Source organism: Malurus melanocephalus, unplaced genomic scaffold (assembly GCF_030028575.1).
Source record: "Malurus melanocephalus ecotype Western Australia unplaced genomic scaffold, MMel_1.1 scaffold_512, whole genome shotgun sequence".
In the NCBI taxonomy this organism is placed as follows: domain Eukaryota; kingdom Metazoa; phylum Chordata; class Aves; order Passeriformes; family Maluridae; genus Malurus; species Malurus melanocephalus.
The window spans coordinates 454,940-471,142 of NW_026623744.1; the positions used below are offsets into that span (position 1 = coordinate 454,940).

At 35.7% G+C, this 16,203-nt stretch overlaps 1 protein-coding gene across 4 annotated transcripts in view; it reads right to left on the reverse strand.

The window, feature by feature from the left end:
• Window positions 1-16,203, reverse strand: part of REV1 (REV1 DNA directed polymerase) — a 55,485-nt gene that overhangs the window by 21,775 nt on the left and 17,507 nt on the right. For 3 of the 4 annotated variants that reach the window (XM_057381512.1, XM_057381511.1, XM_057381510.1), the window contains 4 exons: window positions 10,615-10,764; window positions 7,875-8,587; window positions 5,975-6,082; window positions 4,370-4,486 (listed from right to left, as the gene is read on the reverse strand). In XM_057381512.1, coding sequence (XP_057237495.1) covers window positions 4,370-4,486; window positions 5,975-6,082; window positions 7,875-8,587; window positions 10,615-10,764 — 1,088 coding nt within the window. Of the gene's footprint in view, window positions 1-1,281; window positions 1,511-4,369; window positions 4,487-5,974; window positions 6,083-7,874; window positions 8,588-10,614; window positions 10,765-16,203 lie in introns of those variants that run through there. The other variant, XM_057381513.1, reaches the window with a different exon arrangement.

Consider the following 16,203-nt stretch of genomic DNA (forward strand, 5'->3'; position numbering starts at 1 on the left):
AACTGGTGCTTTTATTTTCCCCCAAATTACTAGACAGCAACTCATAGGTGACTACATACACCATACTGCAAAATAAGAATGATGTTAGCTTTAGTGACTATAACTAGTGATCAAACACTTGTGGCTAACTGCTACAACCATATGCTGCCAACAGATACAAGACCTACAAAATTATTTACCAACTGCCTGACTAAACAAGACACTTAGCTAATGTTCCTTTTTACAAACATACCCACCACCCTAACACTGAAATTTCATACACAATATAAMTCCACTTCATATCATACCTAAAACTATTTTTCCAACAGTCTAGATAACACAAAGTGATTTTTAAGAAGTGAAATAACCAGAATGCCCATTATTTTAAATAAAAAACACTAGCTAGAAACTTAGATTTTCTTATGGGGATATTAACTAAAAAAACTCCTGCTTTTACTTACTAATAATGCCCTTATTAGGATATGTCACTTTCTTTCAAATATCACCACAAATTTAGATCAACATGATACAATTACAAATACGGCAACCCCAGACTTAAAATGAGACAGACCTTTCCTAATTCTATAAAACTTTACTACATATTTTTAATCAAATTTTAAAGAGTCCTCCAGGTCCACTGTGTACTAAGTACTAGACAGAATTCCATGATGCTGAATAATGGAAACAAGCAAAAGATTTTCTATTTCCTTCTATCTGGGTTTTCACAATATGTAAACCTTGAAAACTTGCTATACTCTAAATATGGATCAGATTGAAAAAAAATTGCTAAAAAAATTGCAAAAACTGCTACGCCCACCCAAACTCCCATCAGAATCAAAACAATGAGGTATCATACAGATAAAGTGCTTCTATTTATTTAAAATTAAATCCACTATGCAGTACTTTTTCATTACTGTAGTCTGTTTAAAACCATACGCCTTTGGAATATAATAAATGGGGAGTTTTCTTCAGAGTGCCACAATGCCTGATCATATTCCACAGTACTAACAACTTACACACTGACAATCTGACTGAGAGGAAACATGGTACTATGTGCACATACGAGTAGCTATCAAAAAAAGTGGTGTAATGAGTGAGTGGAGATACCAGGGGTAGAGCCTGACTCATGTGGAAAACTGCTTTTATTCAGAATTTCTGCTAAATTCGTGCATTTTATTTCTTAAATATTTAAATTTATGATGAGCTCAATAAGTTACGTAAGATGTCTGCAATTGAAAATTAGAGCAAAATTATGCCCCAAATAAAGATAAGAATGACAAGAACAACTTGGTTAGTCCATGCCTTCCTGTGCCCTGGCCTGAGATGATGCTGTCATCTTGTCTATCTTCACTGGATTCGTCGACTTTTTCCACATCGCAGCAGAGCAGATCCCCCCATGAGCTGATGGAGTCACTTCATGTGAAATTCAGGGCAATGCAGAACACATTGTCCTCAATGGAAGGCAAGGTAGAGAACCTCTCATCAAAAGCTGGGAAACTAGACAGGCACATGGTGAATGTGGAGCAACGGATGGAGAAATCAGAGGCCAGGACCCAAGTCTGTGAAAAAGAAATCGCTGAGAATAAATCTGTGACTAATATGATGGTTAAAATCTGCTGCTCTTTAGAATGAAAAGGGAGATTCTAGGGTTGAGGGAAAGGAAATCTAGAAAACATTCACATCTTGGGCATCCTGGCCATGGAAGAGACCCCAAACTATGAATCCGGATTAACATACGTTAATCGTTTATCTTTAGAATATGAATGTTAAAGATGGCATGTATGTAGAGAAGTAACTTCTACTACCYAGAAAGCCTATTTCCAATCTGGGGATTTAGGGAGAGAATGATATCAAGTTTTTACATTTAAAAGTTATGCATTCTTGGATGAATAAATACAAGAAAAAGGAAGTATTTCATGAAAGACTGAAGATTCTGTTGACACTAGATATTGGTCTAGAAATGCAGATCAAAGTCAGGGACCAGTATCACTAAAGAAGTAACTAAAAAAAAAAAGAAAAAAGAAAAAAAAAAGAAGTAGCTGAAGCAGCAGAATTCAGAATTTGGTCAAAAGTGATTCATAAGGGTTTGGGGTTTTTTGTTTGGTTTTTTGTTTCCTTTTCCTTTTTTTTTTTTAGGGGTGAGGTGCTTTGTTTCCGTGTTTTTTGTTGGTTTTTAATTTGGAACCTCTTTTCAACTAAGCAAGACCTGGAGAAGGCAAAATCAGAGAACAGCCTGGAATGCATGAAGCACCAAAAACTGAAGTGGGTTCCATGTTGAAGCATGGATGCAAAAATATGCTCATGTTGTAAGCTGCTCCCAACTATTTTTCTATTTCATTTATGTAACATGTCCCCCTTGTGTATGTTCTAACAGCCTAATTTACCATTCTGTATTTTTGATATTTTAGAAAAAGCATTTTTGCATGTAATACTTGTGCCTACTGGACTGTATTTCCCTCTGGCACAGCACAATTAAACACATGCTGTGAAGTGTGTCACATACACTTTCTAAGATACGGTGATGTCTGAGAAGCCTAACCAGCAATTCCACCTTTTTATCGAAGATCGTAACTAAGTGTAATTTCTTTACCCCAAAAAGGAAGACAAACCATGACGTACTTATGAGAAAATGCAAGCAGAAACAAGTTGGGTTTTTTTAATTTGTAAAATGATTGTACACGGAGATAAAAACAAACAGAAACTCAAAAATATTACGAACTACAGCTAACGAAACAGACTATAAAAAGAGTGTTTGGAAAAAATCTGTTTACCAAAACAACAGGCTGCACAATCAGCCCAAGTATCAAGAAAGAAAGAGCTAGCTGCCTGCCTGCATGCAAGCCAGTTGAGACTGGATGCTGAAGTCAAAGAAATGAATGTGTGATATTCAGAAAAAGCTCCCACAGTAAAAAACTGAGCTTGTTATACAATGAGGTTGAAATTTGCTGTACCCTTTAACAATAAATACAATAGAAGAGATACGACTGAATTTGTGAATCAAAAGAACATGCTAGRTATCAGCTAACCTTTTGTAATTCAACCATCTAACTCTCCAAACCACTTTAACCACAATATTGTCAAAGTCACACCCTTACCCACCTCAAGGCCCTAATAAAAGTCAGGAAGTCACTGTATAAACTGAATTACTTACAAATACTTCATACACAAGCTCTACTACAGAAAATYCAACTCCATAAAGACCACATCTTCATCTGGAGTATACTGAAAAGTCCTTAAAAGCTTAAAAGGCTAGTGGGTTCCACAAATATATTTTCCACCTCAGTTTTGAAGTGTTCTTGAACTACAGCAAAAGACATCAAATGAAAAGGCATCACTTCAGTGATGCCTTGCTTCTAAATGTCATTTAAAAAAACCCCAACAACTTGTCAATTTACAAATTACTAATCTTTCATAAACAACTATAGAACAACCTGTCTTTTCCCCCTCTTATCTGAGGTGTAAACAACTTACTTACTACCACTAGTTTGGTAAAAACTGCATAGACAAAGGGCAAAGGAGAAACTCAACTCCCTAATCAAAATCATAGCAGCGACCCCTTGTATTATGCAYTTTTTACCAACCCTGTAGTAAAAATTACACTTCAAGGTAATTRAATAGATTTAAGATAGAACCTAAGTTGCCAGTGTTTAGCAATACACATTCTCATACTAAATACAATTCAGGCAGTATAATAATAATAAAACTTGTTAATAAAATTRTGGTTTATATTAGTATGCTACTACTTGAGGACAAAAAAGTAACATTTCTAAATTACTACAGGCAAGTATGGAATTCTCAAATCACAACAGATGTCCTGGTTTTGAGGAAACAAAGTACTGAACAAACAGAACTCATGAAAATTGCACTTTCCAGAAACCTAAAATGCTCGAAGTACCACCCAAATTAACTCATTGTACACAGATATGCTACATACACAACTCAAAACCCAACTTCAAACAATCAGCTTCTCACTAGCCATGTGGTGGTGTTACTATTTTTATAATAAAAAAACCCTGTAGCAGACTTAAAAACTTTATTTTGTACCTTCTTCCCTACACTYGATTTTCTGAGAAAAAAGTGAACCTGGACAGCCTGTATTTATTTCTAATTTTAAATAACTACTTAACATTCTATCTTGCACTCAACTTCAATGAACGTGAGCAAAACCTAAATTTACTCTAAATCAGGTTAGCCATACTGAGCAAAGCTAACAAGAAACCACAGTGGCCTGCTGTTACTCAGGCCACAGAGCACCATGCTGTCCAAAGGTATTTCTTTTCTGAAAACCCCCACATGAAAGAAATTAATTTATCCATGGTACACTGTATCAATAAYTTAAGTCTTCTATAACAACAGTTAAAAACATACATACAGACAGACTTATCTGTACCTGCTTTGCCATTCAATAGTTTTTTCTGGTAATATTGCTGCTCAAGCTGGGGGTTTGCACCAGGGCGCAGTGGCGCCTTTCCTGCACCTCTGTTACTAGTAACAGCTACTGGCTTTCCTGTGGAGAAAAAAGGCATATACTTACAGGTCAATACCTGTAATTGCTTACATTTTAATAACAGCACAATTAGGATAAGGTCATAAGGACTTTTAATTTCTTTCTATAGTTTTTTTCAGGCTTAGATGCTCTTAAAGCACTAAAGAAGGAACAGCTAAGAAAGTGACTTGGAATTGCAACAACAATCTGTTGAATCTGTAATTGCAGTCACATGTAAAGACAAAAAGCTTTTCATGAGTGAAAATACAGTCATAGTAGTTTGTCTTTAATAACAAATATAAATGGAAACTGTGAAATTTCACCAATGACCTAATGATTCATTAGTTTAAAATACAGCAAACCCTGACTGATTTTAAATACTTCAACATGTTTATTAGCTTAAGTAAACCAGAAAATATACACATGCCAAAACACTTAGTTCCACTTAGTTTAACTCTCTAAACCAAAATTTTCAGTAAACTTTTGACTTTTCTGTAATATCAACACCTCCATGGTGTTTCCAAAGGAAGCTAATTTATGCACTGAAAGTTCTGGCAGACTTCTGTGGAACAGAAAACGTATTTGCAGAAAAATCCCACATTCTTTGTTCCAGTAACAGAATTTGAAACTTGGCAGGAAATCAAGTTTTAAAGAACCAAACATAGCAGGAGTATCTGATACGGTTGCTCCTGCCTTAGGACAGAAGAGAGCAATGGAACCACATATACAGCTTACTCTTTCCCAAGGTCTGTGAAAGCTGGGAGTGTGAGATGGTCACCACTGCAACAAGTCTTCAAAGTTGTGCATCCCTAAAGTTGAGTGTTTGCACAGAACTAGGATCTCCATTTCTGAATGGTACACTTGTAAAAAACAAACCCACCAAAGTTGGCTAAGATGCTCCACTAACTCTCCTATATCTTAAGGATGATCATACTCAAGATTTCTAAATGTTAATGAATTGTTCATCCTCCAGGTCTTAAAATTTAATGTGTAAGAGCTTAAAGAGAAAAGGAAAGGATAAACAAATTTCCCTTGAAAAATATGCATCAGGCAGAGATAATTAACTCTCAGCCTTTCCACTTTTCTAGTTAAACTACTTCAGGAAAATTATTAAGATATCCCATTTTATTTGCCTTTTTTTTTCCTTTTAATTAGACAGTGTCCAGTGTACCCCACGTTTTTGGTACAACAGAAATTTGATTTCTTATTTCTAATAAAGTATATTAAAATCTCAGTAAGATATGTACAATGTCACAGAGAATAGTTACTACAGATTTTACTTCTCTCTTCTTACTTTAGATACTGAAAGGAGATAGCAAGGAGAATTCCAGTTCTCTCTTCCACTTGCTTTTGGATTGTGAGAAAGTAAACAGGAATATGAAAGTTGCATGGTCTGACTATTGAARATGCAAGAAAAAAATTAATATGAAAAGTTAATTTTATAATTATGCAAGTTTCGTTTTTTAAAGGCTTAACTGAGTAAACCGTAACASACAATTAAATACTGACCTTTGAGATCTGGTCTATTTCGGATAGCCACAGACACAAAGAAGCAATCCATATCCACGTGCATTATACAGCTCTGTGGCTTGGCTGAGCTCGCAACAGACACATTACCTAATGTGAAGATACACCAACAGAAAACTTGAACCCTAATTTATACTCTTTGGTACTACTCACAGTAGTCATCAAGGTCTATTATCAAGCTTTTACCACCTCTAAACGATAAATGTTTTTGTTTCTTCTCACCAAGAAGGCATTTACTCTGAGAAAGTTAAACATAAGCAGTAGACAAACAGCCTAAACAATGAATTAACTTAAGAGGGTTTTTTTCCTCATAATTAACACCTTCTGCCTAATAAATTCTCCGAATCCAAGGAGAGTAATGCATGTTGYTGTCACTGGATCTTAATTTCACTATGTTAACACTGACTCAGGAACAGAATTTTACTCCTTTTGGTTCATCAATCAGAAGACTGATTCAAAAGATAAAAATATAAGCTTAGCTGCTCTAAGAGCTACCATTATTCTTCATGAAACTCACCACAATTAGCTTTAAAAGTCCCATGCAACTGTATTTTGTCACTACTGTACTTGTATGCATGCAAACATTCTGCAAAGATGAGCAAGATACCTCCACACTGAAAAACTTACATGAACAAAACACTACTAATACTTTCTAGAAGTTCAAATCTGCACGTCTATGCTGCTGACCTACCAAAGGTGGCAATATCTAACACAAAAAAATAGGTAATTTGAACAATGCATGAAAGAAGTGTAACAGTGAAAAAATACTTCAATACATCAAGCGAACTTAACATYTGAGTTAATTACTGAGTAATCAGAAAAATATCCTTTTGGTTTTAATAATTTACAATTTGAACTCATTCTCTGAAAAATATCGACTGTCTTATAATGGGCGTATTTACAAATCAAGATATCAAGTTAAGGAGCTCCTACTGAATCACTGAATCACAGGCACTGACTATTTGAATACTCTAGGCCAAATCAAAGAGAAAATTAATACATATTAGCTTATACCACATTTTGATTTTGAAAAATACACATTAGGTAGTTCATAAGCTAACATGTTTGATAACTGGGGTGTCCTAACACAAATACAGAATCAGTTGATTTATTATCTAACAATTTTTTTGATGTGGCAATTTYTCATCAAGCACATTTTCATATGATTACAGGTGTATAATTTTACAGCACAGCATTCAGAATCTCTTTAATAGTACAGAACTAAACTTTTAATTTAATAAGACTGTAAACAAGAGATTCTAAGGATGTGAAATACTTTAGCTGTATTTGTTACACTTTGACTCTAATGAATTATACATTTTTTACACTTTGGCCCTTGATGCAATGACATAAAGTATTTGTCTTGAAGCCAGGTTCAAAAGCCTCATATAACACTACCCACTTTAACAGATCCAGAACTACATAAAACTCTTACTGACAAAAAACCCTTAGATTTTTAACTCATGTCCAAATGTTACTCATCTTTTAAATGCTCATGCTGAACAGTAAGATTTGTCCTTCTCTTTTTTCCCTGCAGATTTTCACACAGCAACTACAGACTTGTGTATTTAGATATACATAGTAATTTTCTCCCTTATCAATCCATATATCTTAATAAAGTCAGGAATACTATTTCTACAAGGAGGAATTAAATATAGACCAGAGAATGACATTAAGTAACATTTTAAGTTTAAAAAACCCAAACAAAGCCAAAAGCAACTGGACCCATTAGTTTTCACAGCATCAAAGTCATCAAGTTTTTCCAGACAGTCTGACTGTAATATGAATACTCAATACTAAACTATGTAAYCTCATTTAGACATTTAATGTACAAAGATACAAGGCATCTTCTTAGCATAAACCTTCTTAAACAAGTATCTACCTGTGTCAGTTTTAAGTGCAGACCTGCCTGCTTTCCATTTTTTTAATTTTTCCCTTCCTGGAAAGACACCGCTGTTTTTTCTCTGCAGGCTGTTGACAAACTCTGTCAATTCACACTTCCATGTTGATATATGATGCAGTCTTGAATGGGAATAAAAGTCAGAAATAAAACTACAATCTGAAGGTTTGGACACAGTTAAGGAAGCTGCCTTGCTAGGAGCAGGTACAGAAGTGCTTTTTGTGCTTGAAGGCCCCTGAACAGTTGAGTGGTGAGCACCATTTATTTTAGCATTACTGTGCAAAAATGAAGATGAGGATGAGTTATTTGTAGTCCTGTGTGGACTCCATGAAAAGTCTGTATTTTTGTTGCTTTGCTGAAACTGCTGCATTGTGCAGTCTCTAAAGTCAACCATGCCTTTCTCAGTCTTCCCGTCCTCCTGCACAGGGCCTGGAGAGAACCTGCTGGCAACACCATTGCCGGAGGGCACCAAGCAATCCTGTGTTTTTAAGGCACTGGTAGAAGTATGTGTGTGTCCATTAAAAAGAGCAGTGCTGTCTTTATGAGAAGGAATCCCATTGTGTTTCCGTATGGGAAGAATCTCCTCCAGCTCTGTAAATCCAAAATCGTCACTTTCTTCCTCCTCTTCTTCATTCCAGYTGCTTATTCCATTGGGTGTGACATCATTTTCCATTTCATACTTTTTAACATGATTTCTGAAATAGATACAATAATTAAACACCGTATCTTTTACAAATAAAGGCACATTTACAGGTAATTACAAGCTTTTTCTTCCTAATTGTTGTCAGCATATACTTCAGTTACATTCCTAAGAGAATTACTTCAAATTCTGAGCCACATCCTCTCAATGGCACAAAACATAAAGCCATACCAAAGATTTTGTAGATTTCATGTAWTATCAACTAGGAGTTTACATGGGAGTGACCATGCTCACATTAGAGAAGCTATTTCCAAGGCCTTCAATTTGGCAGGAGATCTCCAACTGAATTACAGTAATTATTTATTTGTTAACAGAACTGAACTGTCACGGACAGAATGAATGTTGCAGGAATATGCAAACTATCAGAAGGAGCGGTTCTTTTATCAAGAGATGTGATTTTCCTTAACTAGTTACAAACAAAAAGGAAAGAGAAAGTATACACAGAACACTATTTTTTTAGAAAATTATTTGTGTTAGATTTTTTTCTCAATGAAAAAAATCTGTTCAGGCTCTAAAAATTAAATGTATACTTAGCTCTGATAAAAACCACAAAACACAAACAAACAACTTTTCAACTTTTAATCATATAAACCCAAGCATTCTGCTACAAGGGAACTAGTGCAAAGACAAAGCTTTCATTCAAAAAATCAACTTTGATATTAAAACCAAAGTGTTCAAGAGTTTGACATACTCTTGATCAGCAGGAAARCAAACCAACAAACCCAAGTATCACTCCCAACTCCCAGAGCCAGCAATTTAAGTACACAAAAAAAATGTCAATTAATTAGCTATTCAGTATGCCACTGAAACCAGAAAACCAATTAAGAATGACAACAACTTGGTTAACAGTATCACAAACATAAACGACAGTAAACACAGCATTTTGGAAGAGTTGTGTGGTTAAAAATGGTATGTTCAGTGGTACTTATTTAGTACCAGTGGATAGGCATGCTTTTRAAGTTAGACTACTGTATTGGCAAATCTGAATATTCTTCTCCTTTAAAAAATCTTTAACAATGCAATACTAAGAGATAATGGTGATTGTTTAAAATCTGGGTATGAAATACTGCTTCATTTTGTGGGATTGGTTTTATTTTTCCTAAATGTAGACAAATCCCACTCAGGCGGTGAAGTCTCCTCAGCATAATGCATAACTGAATTTCTAAAAAACCAGCAGACTGTGGAAGAACTCAGRTCACCAGTACAAATCAAAAAGTATAGTATCTTGCACAGTCTCCCTGGCCCTGTTTGAGCAGTAGTGTTGAACCAGATGACATTCAGATATCACTTCTGATCTAAAAAAATTCTGTAATGTTATTATTCTTGCCTATAAAGAACAAACATGTATTTTTGAAAAGGATGCAGGAATCTTCTTAAAAAAGAAATCTATAGAAAAGTTCAATTTGAATGCTCCTTTCCAAATTCCAATTCCCCTGCTAGTTAAAAAGCTTCACTGATGCTTTTTCTTCAACTCTCTTCTCAAGGTCTCAGGTCTCTTAGGATACTTTTTTAATACTGCAATTTCATTTTTTAATCCATCTTCTCTCTCAAGYGTGACTTAAACCTTGGTGTTAGCATACACAATGTATACTGTATACTTCTTTTTTAAGAGGCTAAGGAAGAGCTTAGCAACTGGTATGCAATTATATTAATTCCTAGGCACCTTTAACGAAAGTAGTCACCAGCATTTTAGTTTTGAAATAAAGACCKACTTTTCAATGTCACCCGTCAGAATCCTTTAATGCATGCCTATTGCTTCCATACAGATATATTACATGCTAGGACTCCTAGGTTATATTATCAAGCAAACTGTGATCCAAACACTGGGGACAAGGCTTGGAGTCAAGGTAACTCAAAGTTCTCAAAGTATTTATACACCCATGCCTTACTTTTAAATCTCAGTGCCTCGGAGCTTGCCTCTTATAAAGCTGAAATGAACTTAACAAATGCTACATATTTACAAATGCAAACCCTTTATGGGTGAAAGATGAGCATCTGCATTATAAAATCAGAAACACTTACACCCTGTTGAGATCTTTAGCTATATTGCTTGGACCTGGCATGGCATCCTCAGGTTTGCATATGCTGTTAAAGTTGAGGCCTTTCTGAACACTTGACTGCTTGGTGTAAAGCTGATACGGAATGTACGAAAGGAGACGTCCAGCTTTAATGCTAAAAAACAAAGAATGAACAGGTTACCACTTAAGAAGTTTTTAAAAAATTCCAGCCTTCTCTGCTAAAAAAACCCCAACCCTATATGTACTTGCAGTTACTTCCACAACCCCTTTCTCACCTCTAACTGGACTGAACTGAACAGTAATCTGTGATGTGTTGACTGGTACAACAGAAGACATTAGCAAAGTTTTGTTGGTCAGTTGTCTACATCCCTTTCCCTTTCCAACTGACACACACAAACCCCAAGTATTTAATTTAAACAAAACAATCAAAAAACCCTTGGTGAGTGGTACAGGTTATTCTACCTGAATAACAGATCTAACAGAGTCTTGAGATGGGTAAATTTGAAAGAGGTCAGCTAGGATGTGGTTCACTATTAAAAATTAACTACCTTTTCCATTCCACAAATCTAATTACCCCTTCTTGTGAAAAAAATCACTGAAGAAAGCTAAACAGAAGCATAATGTCCATACAGACCTTCCAAAAATATCTACAGCAATCATTCCAGTTATGTGTTACTGTGTTCCAATGTATCTCCCTCTTCTTTTTCCTCTTCCACTAAAACTGCAGTTATACTTGAGTAACTGCCAAATTCCTTAGGGAAGCCATACATTTGGAAGCGAAACTGTCTCAAAAATACACTACAGAATTATTTCACCTCTCCACCCCAACACCTGTTGCTGGCAGTAGAGTAACAGCTTTCCAAGCCTACACTTCACTTCTTCATATACAATTCTTCAAATTGAACACTGGGTCAGAGATGCTGAACTGCACGTAGCACAGGAACCTTTTCCATACCAAAGCAGATTAGTATTAGTATTTAGTTCTGAAGATAGAACTAGAGTCAAATTTTGAAGATTATTTCCTTTTCGTTCTTCAACACCCGAATGTTTTCTCTTGCTTGAATCTGCACTACTGTCAAGGGAGCTGGACAGTGAAACAAAAGCCCTTAGGAGCTTTCTGGCTGCAATTAGAGAGAATATAGTAAGAGATCACATTTCCCAATTAGATAAATTAAAACTAGTTAGGCATATACATATACCTGGTAAGGTTTCTATGGAAGTAGGATAGTAAAACAGAACCAAAAAATATATMAATTCAATACTGGTTGCTATATGAATATGTATCATTCATAAAGGAATATAATTTGCATTAAACACTGCCAAACAGAGTTAAAAATACACCTCGTAGAGTTCCAAAGCCTTCTTGTACACAAAGTGGTGATGCAGCAACTAAGCTTTTACAATGCCTGATTTGACTGTTTCTCATATGACCAGGTGCAAATCTGGGTACAGAACTGCCTTGGTAATATTTCAAAACAATTGCCACAATTTCAAGATGATAAAATAAACCCATGTTTATTTAAGAACTTGTCCATGACTTCAAGATTTTAGCTACTGGAATAGCTGCATTACAAGATCAACAAACAGTTGTTCTTTTCCAAGCTGTATTAAGATGCAGCAATAGGAATCCTAGTTTAGACACATCATTCAACATCTTTCCCCATTCCACCTTCCCTGCATCACAGAATTCATAATCACTACAAAAAAGTAGATCGGTAAGGACCTCTGGATGTCTCTAATCCAAACACTGATCAAAGCAGTATTATCTTTAAAGTCAGATCTGATTACCCAGGACTGAGTCCACACTAAGTTTGAGTAGCTCCAAAGACAGAAATTCCACAACCCTCTCTAGGCACCTGTTTCACTGCTTAATCTCTTTTATTGGAAAAATCTTTTTCTTATAGTTGATTTTTTCTTCACTGCAACTTGTGACTATTGCCTCTTGTCTTCTTACTGTGCATCTTGAAGAAAAATCTGGCTCCACACCCTCCGTAACCTCCATACTGGTAATGAAAGGCAATGATTAGACCCCCTCCTAGTCCCCTCCCCTCCAAGCAGGTCACAACCAGCTTCCTCAGCCGCTCATAGTATACCATTTGCTCATATTGGTGGTACACCTCTGAATTCATTGCAGTTGTCAGTATCTTTCTTGTACTGAAAAATCCAAAATCTGACATAGATTTAGCTTCAGAAGTGTTGAACAGATTGGAAGAATCCCTTTCCTTGATCTGCGATCTATGGTCTTGCCAATGCAACCTAGTATGCTGTTAGCCTTTATATCCACAAGGGCACAACTGCTGCTTCATGGTTATCCTACAGGGAAAGACTTGAGGGTCCTGGTGGATTACAAGGGTGTGTCCTAGCCAGTGAGTCCCTAGCCTGTCTGGTTGCATGGAATTCTGTCTTGCATTCAGGACTCTGCATTTCGCTTTGTTGAATTTCATCAAGTTTCTGCCATTTTGTTGATGCTCTCCAAAGGGTAGCCCTGCTCTTCAGTATATCAACTGTTCCCTTCTAAATCATCCACAAATTTGCTGAAGGTRTTTTCCACTGCATCACCCATGTCCATGTTGTTAGTGAAGACAATAAACTGCATCCGCCCCAGTGTGAATTCCTCAGAAATGCCCCTTGTAATCATTTGCTAGTTTGACTCTGAATTGCTGACCACTATAGTGATGAAGGCAGTTAGGCCAATACTACCCTCAGCTAGGAGCCCACGATCCAATTAATATCTCCCCAATTTATCTTCAATAATACAACAGGGGACTGTGTCAAAAGCGCTACTGCAATCACAAGTGTAATCTACTCCTCTCTTTTACATTCTGAATCCTCATCAGAAAACAAGGTGTTATCCCAGACTAATTTTATTTTTTATTATTATTTTTATTCTTTTGTCATTATTTTAAGCTATTTTCTTCACATTATAAATGTCAAAGAAAGTTAAAAGAATATTCAAATTGGAAAGTCAAGTTGCTCTCAAATCACCTGAATTTGGCTTTCAATGCACAACAACCTTTCCAAGCTGCATAACTGTGTGGTGTGTTTTTCAAATGAAGGCAGATTGATTTAGGAAGGAGGCCTGCCTACAATCCTCTTCGTTTGTTGCAAACACAGAGAGGGTAGCAAAAACACAAAATAAAGGGCATGCAGAAAGAATGATTTTGTCACTACAGCAACCACACTATTACTCTGCAACACTGGATTTTGCAAGTACTGTTACACAAGATCTCTATGGGATGCTAATTAAACCGAAATTCTAGAGCTACTTGCATTTAACAATGGGTTTATAAGAGTCTGACTTTATACCATGGTTCAAAATATGCAAAGCTTTTAATGCAGCAATAAAGTTCTACATATGCCTTACCATCCTTGTGCAAGTAACTCTGAAAAATCTTATACAGTTTCCATTGCATATTACAAATTATTTACATTTTTGGTATTTTACCTTAAYGACTTTTTGGTGGCTCAAAAAAAAAAGCAATTGAAATGGTGCCATGTTAATTAAGTTCATTAATCTTTGGAATGCAGATAGATGCTACAGTGAWAAGCACCAATAAAAGACAGGAATTAATCATTCATTTCATCATGAGCAAAGAATTCGAGTATCATGCAGTAAGTAACGAACAGGGTTATGGAGACAAGAATCAAAAGCCAAGTCACTGTACTAACAGTCTGCAACCTGAACTCAATCTTTTCTGTGCAGAGAATATGGCAGGTGCCATAGCGAAAAAAGATGGCATGTTATCATGTAGYTAAGGACCAAATCATAATATGTACACAAAAGAAACAAATCAAAGCTCCACAAACAACCTCTTAATTTTGCAACCCTGAGTGACAAGAGCAAAGATCTAACAACACTATTTTAACAGCAATTTGTGACATCAGCATTTTACGGTAGATTCTTAATCAATATGAAAAAATTGCAAACCATCATATTGACTACAAGAGAACTAGAGACTTTTTACAAGGGTGTGTAGTGACAGGACAAGGGGGAATAGCTTGAAGCTGGAAGAGGGTAGGTTTTGATTAGGTATTCTTTACTGTGAGTATGGTGAGGCACTGGAACAAGCTGCCAGAGAAACTGTGAATGGTCCATCCCTGGAAGTGTTCACATTGGAAGAGGCTTTGAGCAACTTAGTGGAAGGTGACCTAGTCCATAGCAAGGAGGCTGGAACTAGATGATCTTTAAGGTCCTTTCCAATTCTATGCAATCGGAAACTCTACATCTACTACTCTGATTTTCACCAATTGATCTACTGAGAATGTAATTTAGACAGAGGTGGATTATTTAATTACTGAGTATTCTTTAACATTGTCGAGAAGAAGGGGGAAAAAAAAAGAGGTGGTTGTGAAATTAGCTTCTATTCTAGATTTTTATATGAACCCCGTTCTGCTGAAACAGTGAATTCCCCTCTTCCTTGTACCCAAACTCATGTATCTGTCTATACTTGGTTCTTCTGACTTACTCTTCATTATAACCTTTCAGAATCAGGATGCATAACCTGAACACAAGACACTAGAAGAAAAATTTTAGGAGATTTCATACATTAGATTCTACCAAGTCTCTACTGAATGTATACAAATTGATTTTTCCAACTTGGTCAAAATCAAAACAAGCTCTAATGGCACTAATAARAAACCGTCACATCTTCCAAATAAAACCACACCTACCATCAGTTTTCCAAGTTCTTAAATACAGGGGTGAAGCCCTAAAACTGTTGGGAAAAAATGTATCTTAAGTCTTTTTCAGACTGAGACATTTATAATTTCTAACTAAAGTTTAAAAAATTGACCATAAAGGTACATGATATGAAACAGTTGAACACATAGGACTGAAAATCAGCAAAGTGCAAATAAGATTTCACACATACATTGCAGAACAGTTCCTTGCCTGTTTCTTCTGGTCATCTAGGAAAGAGGTTACTTAAGAGTTGCATGACACTGACAGGATAATTTCTAGAATATATTCCTGTATGTTCTATTTCCTCTACATTCCTCAGGTGGAACAAGACAGATGCAAGCCATATTAACTTCTCTGAGCTTGGCTATCAAGTTTAGCAAGGACCTAAGGATGACTTCAGCCGATTCTGCACATTCCAGTGCATGGAGAAGCCAAAGAAATAAATTCTTTGTAAATAAAATGTGGACTTTTAATTTCATTTTGTTTTTATTACTTTCTTACAAAGTCASAACACAATAAAATGTTTAGATGGATTAGTCCCAATTTTATGAGAACACTTTTCCATTGACATCTTTCTTTATATACCAAGGACATGAAACTTATGAAATGCACAATGCAGGAGTTTAAAAAGAATCACAYAGTAGTTATTTAACATCCTAAGATGAATTCTGGTCAATTGGTTAGATATTAAATAGAATTAACAGGATGTCTAGTTTCCTAATATGTCTGAGACTTTCTGAATGTTCTTAGTGACATTTCTAAAGAAACAATCTCTAAGAAGCAAACCTTCAACGCAAGAGTGGTATTTCTACTCAGCTGTTCTACAACTTATTTATTTTAAGCTAAACCATAAATCTCAAAATGCAACCTTCTTTAATTTTTTTCCTCCCCATATTTTTCTTGGGTATTTTT